Below are 27975 nucleotides of genomic sequence, written 5' to 3' on the forward strand. Positions count from 1 at the left end.
AATGGAAGTCTTCCTATCACACCGACAGACCAGACAGTGGTTGGTTTGTGCTTTCTGGTTTCGTTTTATTTTCAGTTGTGACTTGTCTGACTCTCCTGCTGAGGGACTGGATAAGTGGGAGGACTTGGTTTTAACTCTGGGGTTTTTGTCACCAGTGCCTCGTATGTGTCATGACCACTCATTGCATTTTTATTGTATGAAGAAAGAACTTGCATCTCATGTATAGGTTTTCAGAAGTAGTCAGCAAAATTAACATATTTGGCTTTCCTGTGAGGTTTTCCACAGATTTAAAGGCTGTGATTTTAAAAGGGTGGACGGTGAGGTGACATTGTTCATAGATAACATGGTGAATGTTTGACAGAGCTAAAATAGGACTCCTGGTCTTTTAATTTGTTAAGAAAATTTAACAAATATTTGTTATGCTATTGTGAATTCGGTAGTGCTCTGGGTGCAGGAGAGTACAGCGATTATCTTGGTCAGTCAGGTCTCTGCTCTCCCGATGCTCACCTTCTGCATATGACATGACCATAGGGGAAGAACATAGAGCAGTGTTGTTAATATAAGGATCAGTATATCATGTTTTAATAGATTTTAACCACATTTTAATAGATTTCAAATATGGTACACTGACAGCTTTTTTTTCCCCCTTCTAGAGTATGACAGATACATAGCATCTAGCAAAATAATGGCAGCTGCTTACCTTGACCCAAACTTGAATCACACACCAAATTCGAGTACCACAACTCACCTGGGTACCGGAGTGGAATGTTCCCCTGGGGCAATGGAGCGAGTGTTGAAGGTCTTTCATTATTTTGACAACAGCAGTGAGCCAGCTGCTTGGGCCAGTATGATCAGGCATGGAGATGCTACCGATGTCAGGGTAAGTGCATTTTCCTGGGAGAGACCCTTCATGGACATTAAAGTTACATGGGCCTAGGTTAATGGCACACACCAAAAAAGATAAAAATTTTTATTCCCATATTACAGTGATGTTAACTTTTTCTTTATATTATTTATTCACTTAATATGTGACTGACAGAATTTTAATTGTAAAATATCTTAGGAAAATAATAACTGAATCATGTTATTCATATAATGCTATTGATGTTTTTCTCTCTCTTTTTTTTTTTTTTTAACATTTTAGGACATAAGAGAACAAAGCAATTAAAACAACCTCTAATACTTAGGAAATAAATTATTTTCTATAAAGTGAATTTTGAAGGTATCTGCATGACTCCAGATAGGATAGGTTCTTCAAAAACTGATTGGTTCCACACACCAGACATTTGTCAAGGTTCTGGGGATATAAAGGGTCCCTGCTTATACAGCTTACTGTCTACTGTGGTGGGGAGGAGACACCCATGGCCTTAGTTGCAGTGCAGAGTGTGCTTCCCAAGGCAATCCTGGTGGCGAGGTTGCCTGTGTGAGTAATGTTGAGTGTGGGTGGTAGCCTGTGGGCGGCCAGTGAGCATCGTGGCCAAGAGAGGTGAGAGGCGCTTCGTGGGCCAAGATTGCTGAGAGTGGGGGGTGAGAGGGTAGCAGTGTGGTTTCAGACAACTGAGTTCAGGACGCCAGTTTTCAGCAGGTGTTTACTTTGGCCAGGTGTTACAGAGAAACTGCTCCTTCCTTCCCTCTGCCTACTCCGTGTTCATCTCTAAGGAGGACAGTGTCCAATGCCAGGATGAACAGATACATCTTTTTCCCCCCTTTCTTTTTATACTAATGAAGCTATTTAATCTGCTGCTCTTAAACTTATATGCCTTAAGTACTTTTAAGCAAATTAAAGGGATTGACAGAATTTAGATTGAAGGGCACAGTATTACATTGAAGTTCTATGTAATTTCCATTACCTCTATAATATTGCAGTACTCACTGTTCAGGTGGATTAATTATTCAAAGGTGAATAATTCATTCAGGGTTTAAATATGTACTAACATCTACTTGTGGTATAATTGAAATATAGTAGTCTCTTGTTTTAAAAAGCTTCAACTTTTTATGAAGCTCGATAGCTTTTTCTAGCTTTCCCATAGTTTTATTTTATATTTAATTTTATAAACAGAGTCACTTGGTAGAAAGGCCAGCAGCCAGTGTTCTACCTTAATGTTAATTGGAAGATTCATATTGGAGAGAAACCTTGCAAATGTAGAGCTTATGGGAAGGCTCTTAGTATATGTTCTAGTCTTTGTGAATTTCAGTTACAGTGAATGAGGAAGTCTCTTAAAGCACTGCATCAGCCTTAATAAACTTCCGAGTATTTGTACAGGAGGGGAGCCCTTTCAGAGATGTGAATTTGACAAGACATTTAGCAAACATTCAAGATTGATTATAACTGAAAATGCACCGTGGAAAGGCTCCACGATAAAGGTGTTTTGGTATCAAATTTACTATACACAAGAGGATCCATATCAAGGAGAAAACCAATGATCCCTGGGCACATGTCAAGCCTTTAGCCAATGTTACAAACTTACCAGATGAAAACGTTTATATTGTGAAGAAGAACTTAAACCAGATTCACATTCCTAAGTTATGAGAACATATTCGTCGGACCTTTATGAAGATCAATATGAGCAAATCCATGTGACTGAGAACCAGGTGGTTTTACTTCATAGTAATTGATAAATGTTTGAAATTAAATAGGTCCCATCAGTTGATGATTTCACCTTGAGGCAAAGAACTCTGAGTTGGCATTGGTTCACCACAGCTTTTCCTGTGATGGAAGGTGGGCGTTATTCATCACTCATGTTCATTTAATGCTATAACATTTGAAAATGCAGTAGTTTAATTCTAAAGTAATGGATTTGCACAACTGAACAGAATAGTACTGAAGCACATGTCCATGCAGTCTTTCTCCCCAAGAAGCACCACACAAGGAACACTACAGATAAAGGAACCGGCATATATCATTAGGGGTACAGTGGAAGGAACGTGGCAGCATTTGAGGCCCAGTGACCTCCGGCAGAAATGGGTGCGGGGCTGAGTTCAGATTGGAAGCATAGGCACTTGGTAGAAAGCAACAGACCATTTAATAATGGTAGCAAAGAGGAAGCCAGGCCACCCAGTTTCTGAAAAGAGATAGCTTACTGTTATCCAAAGTAACCGAATATTAGAAAACAACCCAAAGGAGCTGAATAATTCGATTCAGACCCCACCCTGCTGCACTGCCTGCTCTGGGCACCGTGTGCAGCAGGTGGACACCCGGGCGTAGCCAGTCTCAGCCGATGTCTTGTAAGTGTAAAAATACAAGGTTTTGAAGACTTAGTGTGAAAAAAGAAGGTAAAATATCTTATTAATAACCTGTTTTGATTGCCTGTTGAAAAGATCATGTTCTTGACATATAGTAGGTTAAATGGAATATGTTATTAAAATGGAATTCACCCATTTCTATTTATTTATTTTTAGAAATTTTAAAGGAACATGTACAGCTTGCATTTTCATTTCTGCTAGACAGTTGTGCTCAGTAGAAAGTAATTTGCTTTACTCAAGAACCAGCACCTTTGGAGGCGTTGAGAAAATATCTGGATTCTTGTTGTAATTCATTATAGAGGTTTTATTTCTCATGCTGCAGTTAGTAATTTTACTCCTTTTACAGATATGTGCTACTTTATTTTAATTAATTTAAATGGTTGTTGAAAGGATTCCTAGGACTACAGCATTTATAGGCAAAGCGTACAAAGCAGTGTCTCAGGTGCAGGCCTCATGGCCTCGGACACTCGGAGGCCATCCCTGGCCCACGTGGCCACCTGTGTAGGAGGAGGCCCAGCACCTTCTTCGGTGGGGGGGGGTTTCTGTGAGATGGGCACGTAAGCACGTTCTGTCTACGTCATCTGCCTCAACCTGGCTGGTGTGGCTGCCCAGATGCGACCAAAATCAGGTGCGAGTCATAACGCCGGTCATGATTCCTGCCAAGTGCTGGCAGACTGGCGCATCCTGCCCCTAAATAAGCAGCAGCCCACGGGGGCAGACATCACCTACCTCGGCCATAGCGTTGGCCCCGGGTCAGTAGCAAGGCCCAGGCAGCTCCAGAGCTCAGATTGGGGTTAACTCATGCCGGACTATATTGAATAAGAATGGTCATCTAGAAACATTGTAGTGGTACTTCAGAATAATAAGGGTGTATAGAAAATTCCAGATTCTACCAGAGGAATCCCCTACTTGGGAAACAGAATGACATTTACATCAAACTTTTCATCAGCAATGCTGGATGCAGGACAACACTGGAACAGCATCTTCTCAGGGCTCAGGAAAGTGAGTTGTACCGCAGAAGTCTTCCAGACAGACTACCAATCATGAAGACTGGGAATGAAGGTGTCTTTAGAGAAATAAGGGTGTAGAACGTTAATCCCACAGGCTGTCTTTAAGAAAACAGGAGACATAATAGAACAGATCCGTGAACCCAGAAAGAAGTGCTGTAGGGATGCAGGCGGCCACAGGTCACCACCGTGCTGTGGTCTCCGTGCAGCCCCCGTGCACCTCTCCTCCATCTTCTTGGTCTCTTCAAGCTGTGACCACCATTTAATCCAGCTCTGCCTTTTCCACACCTGCCCTCATTCTGACTGGTCTCCCTCTGAACTTGGGACCTGTGTGCCGCCCAGCTGCATCTGCCCCTCTCCTCCGTCTCTACGCTTCTGACTCTGAAAGGACTGTGTGTCAGTCTGAGGGCTTCCCTTCTTTCAGACACTTAGAATCATCTGTTGCTCCTCCTTTGCTTACGCCCTACACCCAGTACGTTAGCCGGTCCTGCCACACGGTCCCCAGATGCACCTAGAATCCACCCACTTCATCTGACCCCTACTGCGACACCTTCTTCGAGCCACATGGTCTCCTGACATCCCGCTGTCCCCCTGGAACCCCTGAGTCTGTTCACAGCCCAGCAGCCAGGTGACCCTATGAAAATGAAAGCCAGAGCGTGTCACTCCTCAACTCAGAACCTTCCTGTGGCTTCCTGTCTCATGTAGGGTGAACATTCAGGTCCTTCAGAAGCCCCTGACTCTCCTCTCCCTGTCGCGCCCCATGACCTTCTCTCCTCCAGCTCGCTCCCTTTGACTTTCAGCTTCCTGCGCCGTTTCTCTAACATGCCAGTCTTGTAATCAGTCATTTGCTCAAAACCTCCAGCAACTCCCCATTTCTCTCAGAGGAAAGCCAGATTCCTTCAGCAGCCTACGAGGACCTACAGGATCTGGCTCTTTGTGGCCTGTTCTTATTTCCAGTGACTGCCCTCGTTCGCTCGGCCTCTCAGCCCCAGAGAGCTCCCTCTCTGCCACCTTTTCTATTGCCCATCACCCCATTTTGATGATGATTTGTCCTTGCTGAGATTGTCTTGTTTCTTGATTTGTTTGCTCTTTTATTCTCTGCTTTCTTCCCCTAGACCGTAAGCTCTGTGACAGCAGGGGCCTTTCTGCCTCCTGGTATTGTCCCCGGCATCTTCAGCAGGGCCTAGCAGGCACACAGACTGGTGCTTGACAGAGCCCCATTGGAGTAACTACAGGAATCCTAGATGAAATGGAGTACTTCTGATAGAAATGTAAATTAGGAACATTGGTTGCAGAAGTAGAAAGTAGTAGACTGATGACCGTAAAAGAAATTGAATTGATAATCAGAGATTACACCTATTGAAAACCATACCTGTCCTTACTGATAACTTCTGTCAGACCTTCATTCCTACCTTGTTACTATTTTCCTTAAATCACAGGGTCTAGAATAATCCATTTTATACCCAGACACCAAATCTGGGCAAGTACCATATAATGCTGCTAAAGATTAAGTTGCAGTTGAGTTGTTGGACAATATTCTTGTCACCTTCAAAGTTATCTTCAAGTTTATTAACAGGCCCAGTGCCCTTTCCTGACTACGTAGTACACTGCGAGGTTTCAGTGCTCGTCGTGAGCCTCTAGAGGAAGGTGATGTAATTACCTGAACCTGCAAGAGGAAGTGAACACAAGAAATTCAGTCCTGTAGTTTGCTAAAAGGTGAATGGAGTTGGTTGGATTAGGACTAACTATTGTAACCAAGCTGGTAGTAGGAAGAATAACAGTAGAGAGAAGCATTCTGATCAATTTAAAATCGGCTTGCTGACCAGAGTGGGCAGACACGTGAACAGTGTGGGATTCTCTGAGTTTGTGGGAGTTAGGAGCTCTGTGAACAGTGCTGTGCTAAGAATGGCTAGTGGCCGTAGGGGAAGGCAGCCAGCAGGCAGTTTTCCCTGAGTTCAGCCCAGAGGGCTGCCTGGGGAACTCAGTGTGTGGTAGTCCCGTGGTCTCCAGTGTTCACTGCTAGGTGGTGTCACAGATGCCTTATGTGTGTCTCAAACGTAAACTTTTTCTGTCTGATAGAGGATCGGGTGAATGTGCATTTAAAAGCTCGAACACTGATTATGGTTTTTCAGATAACTTTGGTGCAGGAAAGGACTACAGAGATTTTAGTTAAATTATTCCTTTAATGGAGGGAGAGTATCATCCAGGAAGAAACTAGAAAGAAAATCCTTAAGGAAAAAAACAGACTCAAAAGCAGTGTTAAGAAGAATATGAGACAGTAAGAGCATGAGAAAGAATTCTCTTATCACTAGATGCTTAGAGATGGCGATTGTGGTAGAGAGAAGAATGGCCCTTAAAGAGTCCACATCCTAATCTAGAACCTGTGTATATGTGACCTTCCATGGCAGAAGGGACTTTGAAGATGTTACCGAGATGAAGATGACCTTGAGATGGGGGAGATGAGGAGCCGCAGACCTTTTCTGGCTGTGGTCCGAGGGAGGGGACTGCGGATGAAGGGTTGGCTGCAGTGCAGACGCACAGAGGGGCCTCTAGCAGCTGGAGAAGGCCGGCCGAGAGCTTCCAGAAAGCAGCACATCCCTTCCAACACCTGGATTTTAGCCCAGTGAGACCCATTTCAGATTTGGGATCTTCCAGAACGGAGAAGTATACGTTTGTGTTCTTTTAAGCCCCTCCGTGTGTGGTTATTGGTTACAGCAGCAGTAGGGAGCAGATAGACACAGGCGTGCTTTGTCTTGGCCGAGTTGGGGCCGACTTCTGCGTGAGTGCTGAGCCGACAGAAGGGCTGCGCTCATGTTGGAGAGCAGGGTGTGGATCTCCACGCCTTCTTTGTGGTACAGAAAGACCTGCACAGGAGGAGCCGAGGACAGTAACAGCTGTCGGTTTCCTTACTGTGAGGAGCATCTGAAAGAGAGACGCAGAAAAATAACGGCCGGACGTTGTAACAAACAGATCAGTAGTGATGAGTGCACTTGTAACTCCTGGGGGGAAGTAGAGACACGAGCACTGTTCACAACACAGTGTGTGGTTTTAGATCTCTCTCAGAATAAAGACATCTTGCAAATCACTGTGAGAAGACAGCTAGACACAGCAAGTATCTCTTGTTATCTTGTTGCCACCTTCCCCACAGACTGTTCATGCTCACCTCTCTCCTTCTAGATTAAGGCTTTGGAGGCTAAGGGTGCTGTCTTACCACCAGATGTAGGCTAGATGCAAATGACCAAAAGAGTGAGTGAACATTCAAGAGTGGATGAACATGAAGGAATGGTTTGCAGGATTTCTTTCTACCAGTGGAAAGGTCATTATTTCTTTCTAGAGCATAGTCTGAAAGATAAGTGACCAAGTGGAACCAAGCAGAATCATAAAAAGAACTTTTAGAAATGAAAGTACAGTGTCATCTCACTAGTATATAATGAGGGAAATGTAAATTATAATAATGAAATGCCCCCCCTTCTATGGTCCGTCACATCGATAAACACTTTAAGATTAATTTTACCCAGCATTGGCATGAGGTGAAGGACAGTCTCTAACATTGTGTGCCAAGTATAATTGGTATAGTTTCCCTGGTGGCCATACTTCCAAAACGTCACATTTTAAAGTAGCTTTTGACCCAGTGCGTCTGTTTCTAAGCAGTGCTGCTGCATGTGTACGATGCCAGCTAGAAGCTCGTTCATAGCAGAATTGCGTGCACCTCCACTTCCCTTTCTCCCCCGGAGCAAGGAAGCTGACAAGACAATAACTGTCCCCCCGTAGTAGAATGGCTCTGAGGCTACGTGCTCTGTTCCTGATGAGATGGAAGCCTCGTGTACACACTGGCTAGTGTCTTTTCATCCTCAAGAAGAATTCTTTTCCTGCGAATATCTCATGTGAAAATTAATCAGGAAAATTATATATTTCCAAATTCTGGGATATGATACAGATGAGTAAAGGGATAGTTCAGAGTAGCAAAGTGTAGGTTTATATACTGTAGGGTAGGATTGTCCTGGGACATCAAACCAGGATGAGAAATTTAAATGTAATTCAGCTGCCATTAGTGGCAAATTATAAAGCCTTGTCCTGTTATCTCCCTAGAGATCTTTTTCTGAATGTACGTCTTCCAGAAATAATACATGCATACTTTTCCATATGGTAGTAATGTTGGGTTTGGGGTTTTTTTTTTTTTTTTTTGAGTGTGCATTCCTTACTAAATACCTAGTCCTCAAAGTTATTTTTCAGTTATGCAGAACCAACTATTTGGTTCTCAAAATTATTTAAGTTACTGAGTGTATGTACTGAGCTTCAAATATAGAAGTCCTGTGTATTCATAATCTTGGCCACCATTCAAACTGAGTCAGCAGTGAGATATTCAGGAGTTCTAGAGAAACAGGACAGAACACAGTATGGAAGCATAAAGAAAAAGCAAAACGTGAAATAAAGGGAAATGTCTGTGTGTTTATTGCTTTTAATTTTTTAGTGGAAAGTGAAAGTTGCTACCTTGTTTAATGAGGAGGTCCTGCAGGATGGGAACTCTTTGTTCAACAGAACCCAACCTGAGGTCACACTGGGTGTCTTCAGGTGGCGTGATCAAGTGAATGGACTAAAACTCTATCTATCCCATAAAACTCCAGATTGGGAGCCTGTCTTTCCCCTGGGCTCCGCAGCTCTGGACTAAGCGTCCGTACACTTGCCTCTCTGCAGGTAGGCATCTGTGTGCCCATTCCTTGAGAGGTCATGAAGATAACCTTTGCTAGGGGTCATCAGGGAGGGCATCCAGAAAGGGTGGGATTTCCCTCAGACTGTGGATGGTACATCAACAGTAAGAAACCGTTTGTCCCCGAAGGATAGACCTGCTGAGACAGAGGGTTGGGGACAGATGTGAACATCAACTTCGGCCCTAACAGCAGAGAGGCAGCTCTGGAGTCTGTGCTAGCAGGGAGCTGCTGTGGAGTAAAGAGATGTGCTAAAACCCGAGCTTTAGTGAGGGCCACCGGTGTCGGTGTGCTCTCGGTAGTGAATTGGTAGAGCTGGGACAGGAAGACAAAGCGCTTTCGTGGGAATTCGAAAGCGGTGCCAGTGCCTGTCCTGTGCAGCTCAGGGATTTGTGTTGTTGGCAAGGAGAAGCTGCAGAAGTTGCCGCTGAAAGAATTACTCGAAATGGCTGTCTCTTCCCCCTAGGCAGATCCCCTGCCCCAGAGCACAAGAGGTGAAGACTAGGGGGCGGGCTGGGTTTCGGCTCCCGCTGCCCCGTGGCTGGGTGCCCTTGGGTAGACACAACCTGCAGCGTCTTTCGTGGTGGCCTGACAGAAATTCTGGGCCTTGAATCAAAAGCCAGGAAGGACATTTATGCTTACTTCAGTTTCACCCAGACATCTGTAGGCTGCACACATCCTTCCTGTCCCACAGAGAGCTCATCTGCCTTTGACTCCTCCAGCCTGTCCTTTGTCCGTGCTTTCTCCCCGATGATGTCACTCTCCCGTGCTTGATACACAACCTTCTCCTGGGATCCAGTAGTCTGAAGGGGAGGCTGACCACGGGCAGGTGATGATGCCTTTAGTGTGGACACACTGGGTCCTTGACAGGTTTTGCATATATAGGACACGTTACTTCTCTTTTCTCATGAGTAGGGATAGGAACATTCTTATTATCAACAGCATCATGCCCTAATATAGACATATTTAGTATACGTAGGAACTTTTTAAGATGTGCCTTATATTACAAGTAATATGATGCTTTCAGTTAATTGCTAATTTAAAAAAACAGTGATTTTCTTTAGCAGTCATTTGCATGTTAATAGCAGCCTCATTAAAAATTATGAATGGCCTGAAGTGTTGAGAAGAGTGCAGTGGTTATCATGAGCACACCTTCACGTAAGGGAGCGGATGGTCTCTGCTGTATTCCCATGTGAGTCTTCCATATGTGCTGCCCATTTACATCCCTGTACGCACGAGACCTCCACAACCGTGAGAGCACAGGTCAAGACTCGGGGTTACGGCTTCCTTGCCCTCGTCCCAGGATAAGCTTCATCTTTGCGAGGCAGCCTTCCCTGCCGCCTTCAACTCTGAACTCATGGGCACGTGTGTCAGGAGCATTAGGTTTGGGGACTATTTTAGATTGCTGCATTGTAAGCGACAGAGAGCTCATAGTAGATTGGGTAGGCCTAGCTTCCAGTAACTTCTCCTACATCATCGATACTATCAGAAGCGTGGCCTTCATTGTATGTTTCTAACTGTGTTTCTTAAGAAATGACATGAAGTTGTAGCCTGGTCTAAACCAGTATGCTGTCCTGGGTTCAGAAAGTGGGACCCCCTCCTTAGGTCTAGTTCTCAGCACGTGACCTCCAGGGGGCGGCCGGAATGCTTGGTCAGGTTTTGGGGGTGCCGCAGAGGTAGAGCTGCAGAAATGCATGTTACGTTTCCGTGCCTCGGTTATCACTAATGAAAAGGGAAGAGCCTCTTGTGTTTTATTCAGAACTCTTCCTTGTTCATAAAAATACTATTTGAGAAAAAAGATTCCTGAGAAAAATGAAGTAATTTATTTAACTTGATACTCTTTTTACCAAAGATTTCTGCTAACTAACTAAAAGAAATGCACATTGCATTAATTTTTAGCATACAGTTGTTTTTTTTCTGTTTGTTTATAACAGTCATTTTTGTGGGGGGTATGTTTTAGGGCATCATTCAGAAGATAGTGGACAGTCACAAAGTAAAGCACGTGGCCTGCTATGGATTTCGCCTCAGTCACCTGCGGTCAGAGGAGGTTCACTGGCTCCATTTGGATATAGGTGTCTCCAATGTGAGGGAGAAGTATGAACTTGCACACCCACCAGAGGAGTGGAAGTAAGATTACATACCTACTTTGGCGTGACTCACACTTGATTTGTTTGCATATTAAATCACACACAAGAGGATGAACGTCTTTGCTTAATTTTCTTACTGATTGTAATTACAACTCCTGTGTAAATACAATTGGCTGGTAATGATTAACCAGTGATCTCTTCTAGACTTCTGTTCCGTCTGTCTTTGTGGCACCACCGACTCTGGACTGCCTGAGCTTCTCAGGGGTTCTGTGGTGATGGCCTTTGGCTAGTCACACTTCTCTTGTCAGGACTCCTTTGTTTCAGCCTCGGTTTGAAGAGCTCAATTCCTCATTCTTTTCCTATCTGGCCTGTTAGCATTCTTTTGTGCAGCAGGACTTCCTGAGCCCTGAGGAGACCACATCTAATTATCTCATGAACGGGCAGCACGGCTCGCGAGCCCGGTACGCTCCGGCTCGCCTGAGAGGACTGGGTGTGTACTTGACGTTCACGTGCTACAATTAAATGAGGTAGTGACTCGTCCTGACCTTAGTGAGACTGCTGTGACTGAAAGTGAATTAAAAGGATTCTCTACAATTGTCCTTTCTCTGGTTCTCTCCAAAAAATAATAATTTTTTCCACTGTTAAGCAGAGCAACACGTTAGCCGGAAACCATATGTGTAAAACACTAGAGTGTGAGAGGAGGTGAGCCCCGTGCGCAGGCACCCTTGTTTTTGTAGACACAGTCACAGAGACAAAGGTGGTTGTGGATTGGGGATGGTACTCAGTGTTGGTCACTTTCAGTTCAGCACCCAAATCGATTAGAAGACACATTCGAAAAGAAAAACAAACATGTGAAGGTTAATAAATCTCTAGTCAAATGCGATCTTGTCCTAGTTACAGTTTACCAGAGAAATATGCTTGTATTTTCAGCTTTATCAAACAGCTGGAACTGACAAGCTAACAGGATATTCCGTGATAATATAGTTTGGTTGGGTTACATCAATGGCTAGCAGAGATTTGACCTCCAGCTCTTTTGCCAGTCAATCAAATAAGTGTTTAAAAGCCAGGAATACCTAGAAGTTAGTTAAAAATACCTGCAGGTATTTTTATTCCATACAATTCTATTACCTTCTTAATTTATATGGACAAGTCAGAGGCACAGTGCATTATGACGGTAGCCCTAGTGCTCAGTAAGATGCGGAGTGTAGACCGCTGCATATACAAGCTCTGTTTCTGTTCTTTTAAGCCAACTTATTTTGCTTGATATCAAGTAAAGGTGAGTGGGCACTACTCTTTTTCATGGAGCCTGAACCCTCAAAAGTAAGGCAAGCATAGACTGGGCGAGGTAGAACTTTGCCACACGCAGTGCTGAACCTGACGCTGACGGAGGTGGTGAAGATACCGCCACTGCTGTATCGTCACCGAGGCGTGGCTGGAGCCAGGCGCCAGGCCAGCTGTGCACTCTTTGTACATTTGCAGCCTGTAAAATATGTATGTCACATAGCTCTCCCCAGTCTTATAAGGTGAAGACGGAGGAAACAAGCAACAAACTTGATTTAAGTTCCAATTACGGACAGAGCTCGGGACACAGCTTTGACTTGAATGTAGCTGACTTCACAGTGCAGGCTTTTTCAATGAACGTGCCCATCTCAGGAGGACTGCTGCGGTTTTAGCTCCAAGAAGTGGTCTGACAGTGCACTGTCTGCACCAGTGAAGGTGTGTGGACAAGAGGCTGGAGGCACAGGTGGGCCCTGTAGGTGCTTCTGGGAGGGTTAGGCTTTATACTGCCTGTCCATGCATGCCAAAGGAGGCGGAACGTAAAGTGTCAGTAAGAAACAGGAGACTATTCTAAAAAGAACCAAGTAGATTTGAAAAAAGGCCAAACACAAGTTCTAGAAACCACTGGATGGATAAAACAGCAAATTAGATATAGCTGAAAAATTAGTAAACAGAAGTGTGGATCTGAGAAAATTTTCCCAAAAGATAGCCCACAGAGATAAACATGTGGTAGGTATGAAAACACGTTATGTAGCATGAAGAATGAGAAGGTCAACCCATTTCTGGGCAGGGCTCTCAAAGAGAATAGAAAGAATGAGGAAAAAGAAATACTCCAAAGAGATAATGGCAATAGCTGAGAATTTTCTAGAAGTGGCAAATACCAGAAGTCCTCAGGTATAGGACTAACGTAAGATCCCAAACAGGGTTAATGAAATAAATCTACACTTTGGTGGATTATAGTCAAATAGTGTACAAAAGAAAAAGAGATGATGCTAAAAGCAACCAGGGAAAAATTCACAATTCTCCACATTTCTCTCCAAGTGGTGAGAAAAAGTAACTGGCGACCTGTATTTGTTCGTCAGATTCAGTTGCCATTCAAGAGCAGGGTGACAGAGGTACTTTCCTCAGAGAGTTTGCCACCCTACAAACATATTTCAGGAGAAAGAAAAGTGATTTCCGAAGGAGGTTTTCAGATACAAGAAGGAGTACTAGGGAAAAAATTGGGTGGTTCAAAGTAAGCATTGGCTCTAAAAACAAATAATGATAAGAACTGATTTTTTTATATTAAAAAAGTAGAACCCAAATACTGGATGCATGTCAGAAGAGAGGCTGTCAGAATTGAAGCTATCAACCACGTTTTAAAATTATGTATTAAAAAATAAAAAATAAAAAAATTGTATATTAAGACAGCCATGAAACATTAGAAGTAGATTTTATAAGCTAAGTAATATGTGGGTGAGTAAGTTTTAGGGACCCACAGCAAGGAGAGAAGGAAGGGACTGGAAAGCAGGACAAAGAGGAGTCACAGACTAGACTTTGGAAATAAGCTCAAGCAGACTAACAGTAACTGGTCAGAGATTGTTAGTGTGTGATTAAAAAATAGAGTCCAGCTATCTGCTCTTTATGACAGGTATCTAAAACAGTGATGATGAAGACATTTTTATGTGACTTACAGGAAGAAATATTTTACCTTAAGATGCGGTACACATATACATGTACGTGTCTCAGAACTATGTACATATAGGTCTACATATGTACTTCACAAAACCATACCCAGCCTCACTAGAACACTGAATTCTAAGGTTTTCATCCAGAGGCATTCTATTCTGTTTAATTTTATTTAGATAGATGGATGGTGCGCAGGTGGATGAATGGATGGGTGGGTGGGTGGATGGATGGATGGGTGGATGGATAGAAAGATGGATAGATGGATGGAAAGATGGATGGATGGGTGGGTGGATGGTGGGTGGATGGGTAGATGGATAGAAAGATGGATGGGTGGTGGGTGGATGGGTGGTTAGAGAAGGGGATGGATGGATAGAAGGATGGATGGATAGAAAGATGGATGGATGGGTGTTTGGAGAGATGGATGGATGGGTGTTGGGTAGATGGATGGATAGAAAGTTGGGTGGATGGGTGGATAGATGGATAGAAAGATGGGTGGATGGATAGATACAAAGAGATGGATGGATAGATAGATGGATAGAAAGATGGATGGATGGATAGAGATGATGGATGGTGGATGGATGGGTAGAAAGATGGATGGATGGATAGATACAGGGATGGATGGATGGATGGATGGATGGATGGATGGATGGATGGATGGATAGAAGGATAGATGGCTGGCTGGCTGGAGAGATGGGTGGATGGATAGATAGGAGAGGGATGGATGGATGAATAGACAGAAGAATTTTCCTACCTACTCACCAGGGGGATGAGGGGATTGGTATTGCTTTATTAAAACCCTGTTTTAAAAGTTTCAAGACAGAAAAACATTCTTAGGGATATGGAGAACAACCACATAGTAATAAAAGGCTCATTTCACAAGAATTTATGAAGAGTAGAAATAGATGGAACAATTAAACTTGTAAGTTTCTAAAAACATTTCTCAAAATACATAAAGCAAAAATAGTAATAAAAGATTAAAACTTAGCTCTCCTAATAATTAAAAAGAAAACAAACAATAGTAAACAATTTTTAAATTATGATTTTCACTATCCTTTTTAACATGGAAATACAGAGGCCTGCACATGGCAATGTGTTAATCAGTTTGAAAACACATTCCTAAATAGTTCATAGTTCCAAGTAAAACTCCCAGTTTGCTGAGGATCTGGCTTGCTGCCTTTTTCTATACCTCCCATGGGCTCTTCCCCTTCGCACTGCAGTCCACCTTCCTTTAGGAGCTGATGCTGTCAGTCATTTCTTACCTAACAATGTTCTGTGCTTCACCTCTTGCGTGCCCAACCCTCCTACTTTACTGACCATTCACTGTCTTCTGCTTAGCATTTAAATTTGGGGGCTGCTCCAGTGAACTTTTTTCCTCGTTCTTGTCTCTATAGACAAGCCTTTGGCATCAAAATCACACTTTCATTCAGTAGACCTACAGGAAACCAATAAACCAATTTTTGCCTAACCAGACAAAAATCCTAAAAGCTGGTAGCTTGGGGGAGCAGTAATAGAAGGAGTGAAAAGCAGTTATACAAGGATTTTTTAAGGTAGAGCTCATAGGACTTGCTGAAAAGTCTTTAAAAGTATACACATCCAGGGAAATATGTAAATCATTTCTGCAGAGGCTTCCAGTAGTTCCTCATCATCCGTGGAGCCAACTCGAGAGTCCTGATCATCTCTCAGCCCCATCTCCTTTTGCTCTCACTCCCCTTCCTGCACTCCGGCGGCTTGCACTCTGACATTTCAGTGTTCCCTTTTCAAAAGTACTGGGTCAGGATCTTCTCTGCCGCCAGCTTTCTTGCCTGGTGAATGGGACAGACTTTTATCTTGGAGAACTTTCCACCTGCTCCACCCTAGCCACATGGCTCTCTTCCTGGTTCTTGAACAAGCCAAGTGTGTATTGCTCCTTGGAGTCTTTGTACCTGCTGGGACTCTGGTGAATGTGCTCCCCTGCCGTTTCCAGCATGGCTTAGACCTCCCATCATTTAGGGCGAGTGCTCTGCTCTCCCCTCTTCCTGTGGTCTTCTCCAACCGTTCTGTCTGTAGGGCCCACTGCCGATCCACTGGATGACTTTTCTCCCACAGGGCCTTGGTCTTACTGTCTGATCTGTGCCTCGTTTCTAGCTAGTTGTGCCTGGTAAGTAGTAGGCACCCAGTAAAAACTTTTTTTTTTTTTTTTTAAGATTTTATTTATTTATTTGACAGAGATAGAGACAGCCAGCGAGAGAGGGAACACAAGCAGGGGGAGTGGGAGAGGAAGAAGCAGGCTCATAGTGGAGGAGCCTGATGTGGGGCTCGATCCCATAACACTGGGATCACGCCCTGAGCCGAAGGCAGACGCTTAACCGCTGTGCCACCCAGGCGCCCCTATTACATTTTTTTAAACGTCAGTAATAAAACTTTAGAAAAAATAGATCTTCTTATAACGTTTGGGTAGGCAGATATTTTATAAACAAAACATTAAAAGAATTTCCTAAAAAGGAAACGAATAAATAGGGCTGCATAAAAATTATGAACTTTCTTCCTCAAAAGATAACATTAAAATAAAAAGATTTTTAAAATAAGTTTTGCAAGATACCACCAAGAGAGTGAAAGACAGGTCTTGGAGTGGCAGAAGATAGGAGTCTAACAATGGCCTCGTGCCCTGAATATGTAAGGCATGCCTACAGGTCAGATGGGGGTTGGGGAGGGGGAATGACAACTCTTTAGAAAAAACAGGTGTTTCACAAAAGGAGATTTCCAAAATGGCCAGTCATCAAATGAGGGTGTTCCCAGTCCTCTCTACACTTACTGCCGTAAATATCAGTGACCACGGTGAAAGAGAAATGCCAGGTGGAGGTGGGGGTGGAGAGGATCCAGAACACCCCAGGCTGATGGGACTTTGAATTGGTGTGGCTTCTTCAGCTCCCGGATAGTTGACGTCTGCTAACGCAGGTGTGTGTGTGTGTGTGTGTGTGTGTGTGTGTGTGTGTGTGTGTGTGTGTGATAAGTTCATGAAATTGAAGAGACTTGTTCTTGTTCTTTTGCGCATAGTCCTGCAAGAAATACTACTGATGAGTTGGGCTACATTACTGGACTGAATAATGATCCCTCTAATCCTGCTTTTAATTTCTCATGCGGAGTGTTGTGATTTTGTGTATGATTCTTTAAGATTTTGTTTTTGTAAAATTCCTACATGTGGAGGGGAAATTCTATATCTGAGCAAATCATTCCAAAAATATCCTCACGTGTTGGTAAGAAACTTGAAACCCAGAGGTAGGTGGGAAGAAAGCTCTTGCTGAATACTCATCAACCAATGAACATGGCAAAGAGGAGCCCCAGGCTGGTGTTGTCCCAAGGGCCAGAGGGAGCTCTGTGGAGGCTCTGCAGATGGTTGTACTTTCCCTGCAAACACACATGGCATGAACGTGTGATTGAGGTTTTTATGACGTAAGAGGAAAAAGTTGGCTGGGGAGGGGAATAAGGGGAAAGCAAGGGATGACGCTGGTACAGCGCCCTGGTGGTGGCCACTGTGGTGAGTGAAAAGGGAGGGGAAGTACAAACAAGAAAGCAGGTGCAAGTGCGGAAGAAGATGGCAGAGAGAGACCAGAGGCCGGGCAACGATTAGCAGCCCTGAGCTACAACCGGGGCTGGCTCTGCCCCCCCAGGGGCATTGTCCGGAGACATTTTTGGTCGTCACAACTGGAGAGAGGGCAATGCTGCTGGCCTCTAGTGGGTAGTAGCCAGTGATTATCCTACAGGCATAGGACAGGGCCTGCACTCGCCCACGACAGGGAACATCAGGCCTCAAATGTTAGTTGTGCTGCTGTGGAGAAGCTCTGACAGAGGAAACAGAACCCGCGGTGCAGCGGAGAAGACAGCCGACCTGTGGTGTGGGCTGGAGCCACTGGCCACCTGCATCTTGGTACCGGTGCCCTGGGAGACAGAGCCTGGCTCTTTTGTGGGTGTGTGCATGTGATGGGGACTAGCTGTTGAGTCTGGGCACACGCACAGAAGGTGAGGCCCCTGAATGGCAGAGACCTGTGGTCCGTGGGGAGAAGGGGAGGAGCCCTGTGCACACACGTGACCGGTGCATGCGCAGTATGAAGAGCTTTCCGAGGAGGGGCAAGACTTCTAGATAGCGATGAACCCTTTCACTTCTGAGACTGTCATTAAGGAAAAATCAACCAACAATGAAAGTCCCAGTGTAATCCACAGCAATCTGGAGGTGTTCACGTATTTTGTATTTTAGTGAATAAAAAGGTTGGACTTAAGAAAATATTAGTGTAATATTCTCACTCCCTGACTGTGTCTTCTCTGTCTCATTTCCTGGCCTCTGTTTTCTTTGACCCCAGATTCCAAGAATTGACCAAGTTCTGGGCTTGAGCCTCTTCGTTGTAAGTCCACACTTGCTTCCTTCGGGCTCGGAGCCAGCAGCCATGTGGCGTGAGACTCTCACTCAAGCTTTTTGTCTGGACCTTGCTTCTTGTTTGCACACTTGCCTTTTAAAATGCCCCCTGGTGACCTTGTCTGACTTTCTAGTGGTGTCTTGATGATGACGAGGCCAGAGCTGAGCTTATTTTCTTCCCTAACATCAGCTTCTCCTCATGACTTGACCACTTGTTTAACGGGGCTCGTGTCCTTGTGTGCGTATTAATTTCAGCCCTCCCGTGCTTCTCGTCTCCAGCTCCTCCAGTGAGCCATCCCTGGACAAGCCATGCAGGGGGCTTTCGCACTCCTGCTCCCTCCTTTTCCTTTGGCCGTGGTTAGCAGCATGCTCCCTGGAGCCCCGCACCTGCTGTGTCATCCCTTTCTAGCCTATACTGTATATGTCATGCTGACAAAACATTGTTTTATCATAATAGTCCAGGACTTAAAAATCTACCCGAGTCTGTCCGTTAACGTTGCCCTGTTGCGTTCCTGTTGTACCCACGGAAGGTACTTCTAACCATTTAATTTGAGTTCAAGTGATTACGGTCATATAATTGAGGATAGAGGTCATATTCTTTATAGAGTAAAGGACTAGATCATAGTATTTCAGGCTTTGTTGATCACACGGACTCTGTTACAGCTATTTAGCTCTGTCTTTGTAGTGAGAAAGGAGACATGGACAGCACATAACGAAGAAGCGTGGCTGCGTTCCCGGGGAACTTTATTTAGGAAAGTCACTTGGCAGGCTGGATTTGGATGACAGGCCATACTTTGCAGGCCCTGATCTGTAGCAATGTTTTAAGCTCTTGGACGCCAGTGCTTACTGTAAGACTAGATATGGTTGACAAAGCTTGTAAATTTTGCACGTGAGATAATGCTAAACTGATGTGGTTTTACCTTTATTGGGTAAACTGTTAATTTATTATATGGAAAGTTTTGTCTGCATCCATTATTGACATTGCACCGCTGGCAAGAGGGTGCTCTAAATTCTGCATTCCATTTAGTCCTCACTCCAATCTAAATTCAGTTCTGAAGTAGCTTGGGCCAAGTAGGTAACTGCAGACTTCTCATGACCGAACTTCTTTTTTTTTTTTTTTTTTTTTTTAATGATTTTTTATTATATTATGTTAGTCACCATACAGTACATCCCCGGTTTCCGATGTAAGGCTCGATGATTCATTAGTTGTGTATAACACCCAGTGCACCATGCAATACGTGCCCTCCTTACTACCCATCACCGGTCTATCCCATTCCCCCACCCCCCTCCCCTCTGAAGTCCTCAGTTTGTTTCTCATAGTCCATAGTCTCTCATGTTTCATTCCCCCTTCTGATTACCCCCCCTTTCTTTATCCCTTTCTTCCCCTACCGATCATCCTAGTTCTTATGTTCCATAGATGAGAGAAATCATATGATAGTTGTCTTTCTCTGCTGGACTTATTTCACTTAGCATTATCTCCTCCAGTGCTGTCCATGTTGTAGCAAATGTTGAGAACTCGTTCTTTCTGATAGCTGAGTAATATTCCATTGTATATATGGACCACAACTTCTTAATCCAGTCATCTGTTGAAGGGCATCTCGGCTCCTTCCACGATTTAGCTATTGTGGACATTGCTGCTATGAACATTGGGGTGCATATGGCCCTTCTCTTCACTACGTCTGTATCTTTGGGGTAAATACCCAGTAGTGCAATGGCTGGATCATAGGGTAGCTCAATTTTTAACTTTTTAAGGGACCTCCACACTGTTTTCCAGAGTGGCTGTACCAACTTGCATTCCCACCAACAATGTAGGAGGGATCCCCTTTCTCCACATCCTCTCCAACAATTGTTGTTTCTTGCCTTGTCTATTTTTGCCATTCCAACTGGCGTAAGGTGGTATCTCAGTGTGGTTTTGATTTGAATTTCCCTGATGGCTAATGATTTTGAACATTTTTTCATGTGTCTGTTAGCCATTTGTATTCATGACCGAACTTCTGAGACATCTTTGTGCCGTGAAGGCAAAAAACATTTTATTTACACCTTCTCATTATTCTTCATCAAATCTAATTTGAAAGCATATATGTGAAATTTAAACTGTAAGGGTTGTGCATGTGAAAATACGAAGTAGAGATTCTTGAAGGGGCATGGGTTTTAACATTTGCATTCTATTGCCCTCTTGTGGTCAATGATGTATTGTTCTTTTTTGGGGGGGGGCGGGATTTTTTTGTCTGTTCTTTTTTTTTTTAATTAATAATATTTTTTTATTCTATTATGTTAGTCACCATACAGTACATCCCTAGTTTTTGATGTAAAGTTCCATGACTCATTACTTGCGTATAACACCCAGTGCACCATGCAATACGTGCCCTCCTTAATACCCATCACCAGTCTATCCCATTCCCCCACCCCCCTCCCCTCTGAAGCCCTCCGTTTGTTTCCCAGAGTCCATAGTCTCTTGTGGTTCATATCGCCTTCTGTTTACCCCCCCTTTCTTCTTCCCTTTCTTCTCCTACCGATCTTCCTGCTTCTTATGTTCCATAAATGAGTGAAACCATATGATAATTGTCTTTCTCTTTATTGTTCTTTTCAGGATGGCAAAATGTGACTTGTTTCCTAGTGATTTCGTTTTCAATTTTAAAGTGTTCAGAGACTATTTAATATTTAGGCCTAAAGGCCATTAAGGTTTAAAATGTGCATTCAGCAAGCTCATGTTCTCAGTGAGGGAGGTAAGATGTGTGTGTATGCACCAGAGAACAGTGCATGATGGAAGAAGGTCAGATGTCCATGGGTGTGGTGTCGAAATAAATGCTGACAAGGGGCCCCGAGCGCAGAGAGGCTCGTGGCAGGGGCTAACTGTGCAAGTGTCCTTGGCCTGGATGGTTCGGTAGGTTGCAGGCAGTGGAAACAGATGGTAAGTGAGGGGAGACGAGGTTCAGTGGTGCTCAGGGCAGCCTCAGTTTACTGCTGCCCCCAGCAGGCAGGCTAGCAGTGAGTGGTAGAAGCTTCAGGTGGGGCAGTTCTGGTCTCGGGGTCACTCCGCTGGAAACTTGTCTTCTTACCAGTGTTTTTCTTACCTGTTGTGACCATTTGTAGGTCATGAAGTCAACGTATCAAAAGCCAGTCTTTTGGGGCGCTTGGGTGGCTCAGATGGTTAAGCGTCTGCCTTCGGCTCAGGTCATGATCTCCAGGTCCTGGGATCAAGCCCCACACTGGGCTCCCAGCTCAGCGAGGAGTCTGCTTCTCCCTCTCTCTCTCCCCCTGCTTGTGCTCTGTCTCTCTCTCCCAGATGAATAAATACAATCTTTAAAAAAAAGGCCAGTATTGTTTTAAAATAATGGAATAGAATAGAATAGGATGGACTGAAACATTTCAGAGTACACTGCATATTCTAAGGATTAGTATTTCTTTGTAAACCTTCTAAAACAACATTTATTATCCAAATGCATATATGTTTCCGTAAAATGTCTTACTTAGGTTATGGGTCTGAAAAGTTCAAAGCACTGCTCTAAAGGTTATTTGTCGATTGTGTTGTTTTGTTGGTGTTGGTTTTGTTTTAAAAAATAACTTTATGTTTTAAAAAGTGAATGTTCATTAGACAAATAGAGTCCCAAGCCAATCACTCAAAATACTGCCATTAAGCAACCACTGTTGATGTTTGTAGAGTATCATTCCAGGTATTCCTACGTGTGTCTATTTGACTGCTGGCCTGGCTAGCTAGAGAAGCAAATAAGAGCCTGGCAGAGAGGAGATGGGTAAGGCAGGATATAAACAGAGAGCAGCCTGGCAGACAGACAGGAAGGCTTACAGAGGAGCTGATGGACGTAAACTAACTCATCTAACACAAAGCCTTGCTTATAATAAAGTGTTAAATATCTCATGGAATTTATTGGATACCATACTAGAAGTGAAAAAGAGAATGGTTATATGGGTACAAAACGGTAGTAAGTGTATCAGGTGTTTATCCTTGCGATCCCAGGGCTGACTGAGAGCTGTAGCCACTGCCACCGCCCAGCGCCACAAGAGAGTGTCATACTACATATCCCTAGCCCAGGAAAAGATCAAAATTCAAAGTACAGTTTCTACTGACTATGCGTGACTTTCGCACTGTCATAACGTTGAAAACTTCTGAGTTGAACTGTCCTAAGTTGAGGACCATCTGTATTTGAATTCCATATTATGAATATATTATTTATATGTGTACACATATATTATCTCTTTCATATTTATTATTTTACCCAGTTTTATTCTTATATATATATATATTCATATATATATTTTATCCAATTAGAGTTATCCAAATAATTACCTGTTTATTGCACTTTTATCTCTTCCTAAATCTCTGATCCAGAATTATTTTCCTTCTGCCTAAAGAATAACTTTTAGTATTTCCCTTAGGTCAGATCTCCTGGTAAAAGTTTTTCTCATTTCTGTATCTGAAAATTTCTCTATTTTGCTTTTGGTTTGGAAGTGCAGTTTTTCTGGATATTGAATTCTACCCAGGCATCTGTTCTCTCTTTGCGCATTGAATATTTGTTGCATTGTCTTTGAGAAGTCATGTGAGGTCACGTGGTTGCTCCTTTGGAGGAAATGTCTCTTTTTTCCTCTGGAAGCTTGTAAGATTTTCTGATTGTTCTTGGTTTTCAGCACTTTTACTGTAAGGTACTCTGTATTTACCCTGCTTGTTTGTGATTCTTGAGTGTGTGGATTGACATCTTTTACCAATTTTGGCAAAATTCTCGGGCATTCTCTCCTCAAATATCATTTCTGCCCTCTTTTGCTAATCTTCTTTCCTTGTGCCTCTGCAGCCAAGTATAGGAGCAGCTTTTCATTGTGTTCTCTCTCTTGCCTTCCTTTCTGAGTAGGCCGTCCTTTCGTCTCACCGTGCTTCACTCTGGGTGTTTCCTTTGGTTTTTTCATCCTGTTTTCAGCCATGTCCATTCTGTTGTCAATCCATACCCACTGAGTTTTTCATTTTGGTTATTTTATTTTTCAATTCCATTTCCATTTCTTTTTGAAACTTTCTTTATCCTGATCTCCTATGTCTTTAAAGTATTGTCTGGTTTTTATTGTGGTGTTGTTAATGTTGACTTCTTTTCTCATATTTCTGATTTTTAATGAATATGCTACATATCATATTAACCAGACAGTTTGTACAAATCATTTGGGTTTTACTGTGACCTTATTTTCCTACAGAGAACATTTCTCTTTGCTTCTTAGGAGGAGGATAACATGATATACCTTTGATTTTGGATTTGGATTACCTCATTGTCTACATTTGTCCAAACTCATCACATGGTCCACTTAACATTTGTGCATTTCCTGATTTATAAATTTTATGTAAAGTACCATAAAGAAATTTTGAACTCTAAGGAAGTGATATGCATGTTGAAATGTTTAGGGGTGAAATGTACTGATGTTTGCAGATTTCTTTGCAATGCATCAAAAATAAAATGGGTTGAAAGAAGGATAAATAGGGGTGGGTTGATAGGTATGTGGTAAGCAAATCTAGCAAATGCTAATGGTAGAATCTAGGCGGCAGTACATGGTATTCACTTTAAAGTATTTCTACTTTATTATATGTGTGAAAATATTTGTAATACAATTTGGAACAACATTAGAGTGGGACACCATTGTAGTTTGTCATACTCTTCTTTGTCTTTATTGATCTTTCTTGAGATACATGTCAGAATATTTGTTACATTGATATGTTACCTTCTTGTTATAACACAGACTCCTCTATTCTGCAATTTGATGTGACATCGATGGAAATGTATATATTGCATGAATCCTTGTTACACTAAAGTCTGCCTGTCATTGGATCCTGTAGCATAAACATTAAGGACAGTATGAAATCTCTGAATCTTGAGATTTCAAGACCTAGAATCATCGCTAACTTACTTTGTAACCTTGGGAAAATATCTCATGTGTTCTGAGCCTCAGCTTAATTTTTCATCTATGGAATGAAAACACTTCTGTAGTATTGAGTTCCTCTCCTTTGTGTTTACCCCTCAGTCAGAAATATTCCTTAGAGCTAATACTCAAAAGGCAAATACATTTCTCCTTTACCGTTTTGTTTATATGTTTGGAATCTTACATTAAATCAGAAGTCTTACATGCATATGTGTAAAGAGAGTCTGTAATGTTCAAAAGTTCATGGGGTGCTGTGTGGCTCAGTCGGCTAAAGTCTGACTCTTGGTTTTGGCTCAGGCAGTGATCTCAGCATCATGGTATTGAGCCCCGTGTCAGGCTCTGTGCTCAGTGCTGGAGTCTGCTTGCTCTCTCCCTCATCCTCTGCCCTTCCCCTGCTGGGCACATGCTCTCTCTCTCTCTCCCTCAAATAAATGTGAGAAATCGGAAAAAAGAAAGTTCACATCAATGTGCACAGTGCTACAGCTGGCCAGAGGCTCTCTTTCATGTGTTTTCTGCGAGCGGCATTCACTAGCATACCAGTGAGTACAGACACCTGAGTACAGTCTTGACTCATTGGTATGCTGGTGAATGTGGGCTCCCAGAAAGGGATGGTAAGGTGAAAGGGAGGGGCGAAAAAGAAGGAAGGAAGAGAAAGACAAAGGGGAAGAAAAAAGAACGGCTCCAGTTATTAGCCAACTTCTGTGGTGTAAATAATCCTTCCGTCATCAGCATGACATCCCTGCACATGGAGTTAGCGGAGATGTGACAGTTGGCTGCAGCTGGCTGCAGTAGTCTGTCTGTTGTCTTATACTCAATTTCTAATTCATTGGGTTGTATAACTGTTATGGTTTATGTAGCCACTTAAAGTATCTGTGTAGGCATGCATGTTGGCTATTTTTGTGAAAAAAATATTCAGAATACAGAAGTTATTTGTAAATTGCATGACATTTTCTGGCCCAATTGAAAATGCCTTTTTTCTTCAGCAAGTTTGGTGTGCACAAAAATATCTGTCTCCGTATGTTTCAGAGGAAAGTCTGAACTTGGTGGTGGTGATTAGAAATGTCTGTTATGTGTCTGTTACAGTGATCTGAGCAGGTGTGGAGTTAAAGAGAGTCTTCTCTTTTTATTTTAGGCGTTTTTGTTGCCTTCCTGTGACATCGCTGTAACAAGGAAGGTAGTTCCAGTGTACAGAAAGTGGATCCTCCAGGACAAACCTGTGTTCATGGAAGAACCAGATAAAAAAGAAGCTGCCCTACAAGATGCTGAAAAATTAGGATTTTCAGAGACTGACAGCAAAGAGGTAATACGTTGTCGCTTGTTTCAGTTGGGAGTACCCGTATTTTAGCAAAGTCTACCCGATCGGGCGAGGGTGCCAGTCAGTGGGGCACAGGCCAGCGGGGCTCTTTTATCGTAGTTGCTGCTATCCAGTTGCTGGGTTCCGTGAGGACCTGCTTCAGTGAGGCTGCTTCTGGGCTGTCTTCAGGATCATTGGTCACCTCCTTCCCCTCAGGCTAGGTCCGGCTGTGCATGGCAGCTTCGTCATTCACTGTGGCGGCAGAGTTGTTTTATGAACCATCGTATGTTCACACGTCTGCGTATGAGACTAAAAATGTCACTGCCGTATTGGTATTGACATGTTTAAACAAATAGCATTTGAGAAACTAAATTTAGAATGTTTTGGCAGTCTTGTCTTGTGCAGTGGCCTGCCCAGAGCAGCCGAAAGGACTAACCCAATAATGAGTGCTATCTCCTCTCTTAAGAAGCCTCACTTCAGGGCTGGGTGCTGTCCTTAGAGTGAGTGCTGCTGGAATGGAACTTTTCGTCCTGGTTAGGTAAAGCTAGAGGCTGGATAAACCTAAAACGACACAGTGGGATCTCTTCCTGAAACAAAATATCTGTCATATTTCTATTTCTGGCATGCTGTTTTGAAACTAGTCTGAGAAATTATTTTTTTTAAGATTTTTATTTATTTATGTGACAGAGAGACAGCCAGCGAGAGAGGGAACATAGCAGGGGAGTGGGAGAGGAAGAAGCAGGCTCCCAGCGAAGGAGCCCGATGTGGGACTCGATCCCGGAACACCGGGATCACGCCCTGAGCCGAAGGCAGACGCTTAAGCACTGTGCTACCCAGGCGCCCCTGAGAAATTATTTCTAAAAGTGGGTGTTGTAGCAATTAACAACAAACATTTAAGACTATTTGTAATCAAAGGCATATCACTTTTAAATATCTGTATTAATTCCATAATTTTTGATTTTTTAATATTGGTGAAATCATTTTAATAACTGGTCATGAGGTCAAAACGAATAGATAAGCAAATGGAATTTATCACACATTTTAAAGGTCTGTTTTAGAGACTCATTCAGTCACTGGACCTCTGTTTATTTCTTCAGCACATACTAAACACTAGGCACTGTTTGAGGTGCTGGAGGTGGTGAACAAAATGGAAAAAAGACTTGCCCTTCTAAAACCTCTATTCTCATGAATTTTAGTAAGTGTAAGGAATTAAATATGTGAACATGTACTTCTTCCCCCTCCGTGAACTGGTTTTTATCTTCTAAAGACCTCATCTGACGGTTCTCGTCATAAGCGATCTTCCAGTTGGGGACGAACATACTCCTTCACGAGTGCAGTGAGCAGAGGATGTGTGACGCAAGAAGAAAATAAGAACGGGAAAGCCGGGGCCCAGGCTATGCTGCAGGTACGTGGCTGGCCGGAAACATAAAGACCTCCGCTTGGAGTCCATTGAACATTTTGTTTATTGTGATAGCATCATTAAAGTACGGGGATATTTGTATCTACCTGTCAGTAAACAGCCCTTAAGTTCTCATTCTGAGTTTTCTTCCTGACCGCTCATCTTCAGTTTGTAAAGATTCTTTTCTAGTCGAAGGAGACCTATGAGCCGGTTGCAGGTTTTTGAGAGGGATTATTACGCAGTGAATGTGAAATGACTGAGATCCAAATCTTAAAAAGCATGTCCTGAACACATATGGGGAGTTAGTCCGTCATCTGGACTCTAATTTGCAAGACAAGCATGGTGATTCTATAATCCCATAAAGAATATTCTTCTTAAAAATTGCCTGTTTGATGATAAATGCTCTACTTTTTAAATCTTTATCTGTATGAATATTTAAATAGAACCAGTGCCATTTGGGAACATTGGAAAGAACAACTTTGGCTGATCACTTAATCTTCCCAGACCTCAGGATTTTACCTCAAAAATGGGGATTGGGAGATTGATTACCTCTTGGCCCCCATCTACGTGGAAGGTTGTTAGGTCTCTAAGTGAAAACACAGAATGCCTCTTTTTCCCCTGCTCCCTGGCGCCCACCCTCTACCCCATATCCACCTGAGGTAGCATAGGCATAGCTTGCCTGTTGCCCAATTTTCAATGACATGCTTTTGTCATCCATCTCTCAGTAGGATTCCTTGTCATGGTATCCTTTTTGCTTTCAGGTTCATTAGCAGTTTAATACTCTGTAACTATTGAATCTTCTCATTTTTCAGTGAAAATCAGCAAATAATTGGAAATCAACTTGAAACAAAATGAAGATGATTTTACTTGAGTAGCTTCAGAGAACTCTGGTGCCAGTTGTTAGGAAAATCTGTGCCCTCACCAGAGAAGTGCATGCCGGAGTCCCTAGCCTGTGTCCCTTGGTATTCCTTGTCCTCCAAGTGGATTGCCATATGC

General features: G+C 43.1%; 1 protein-coding gene across 8 annotated transcripts in view; it reads left to right on the plus strand.

Annotated features, from left to right (window-relative positions):
- LOC125282099 (focal adhesion kinase 1-like) overlaps positions 1-27975 on the plus strand; it is a 91402-nt gene that overhangs the window by 59273 nt on the left and 4154 nt on the right. For 3 of the 8 annotated variants that reach the window (XM_057312989.1, XM_057312987.1, XM_057312988.1), the window contains 3 exons: positions 654-880; positions 25419-25586; positions 26848-26985. In XM_057312989.1, coding sequence (XP_057168972.1) covers positions 686-880; positions 25419-25586; positions 26848-26985 — 501 coding nt within the window. In that variant the 5' untranslated portion in view covers positions 654-685. Of the gene's footprint in view, positions 1-653; positions 7625-10916; positions 13305-25418; positions 25587-26847; positions 26986-27975 lie in introns of those variants that run through there. The other 5 variants (XM_057312990.1, XR_008959607.1, XR_008959608.1 and 2 more) reach the window with 5 other exon arrangements.

This window comes from Ursus arctos, unplaced genomic scaffold, assembly GCF_023065955.2.
Source record: "Ursus arctos isolate Adak ecotype North America unplaced genomic scaffold, UrsArc2.0 scaffold_16, whole genome shotgun sequence".
Lineage (NCBI taxonomy): Eukaryota > Metazoa > Chordata > Mammalia > Carnivora > Ursidae > Ursus > Ursus arctos.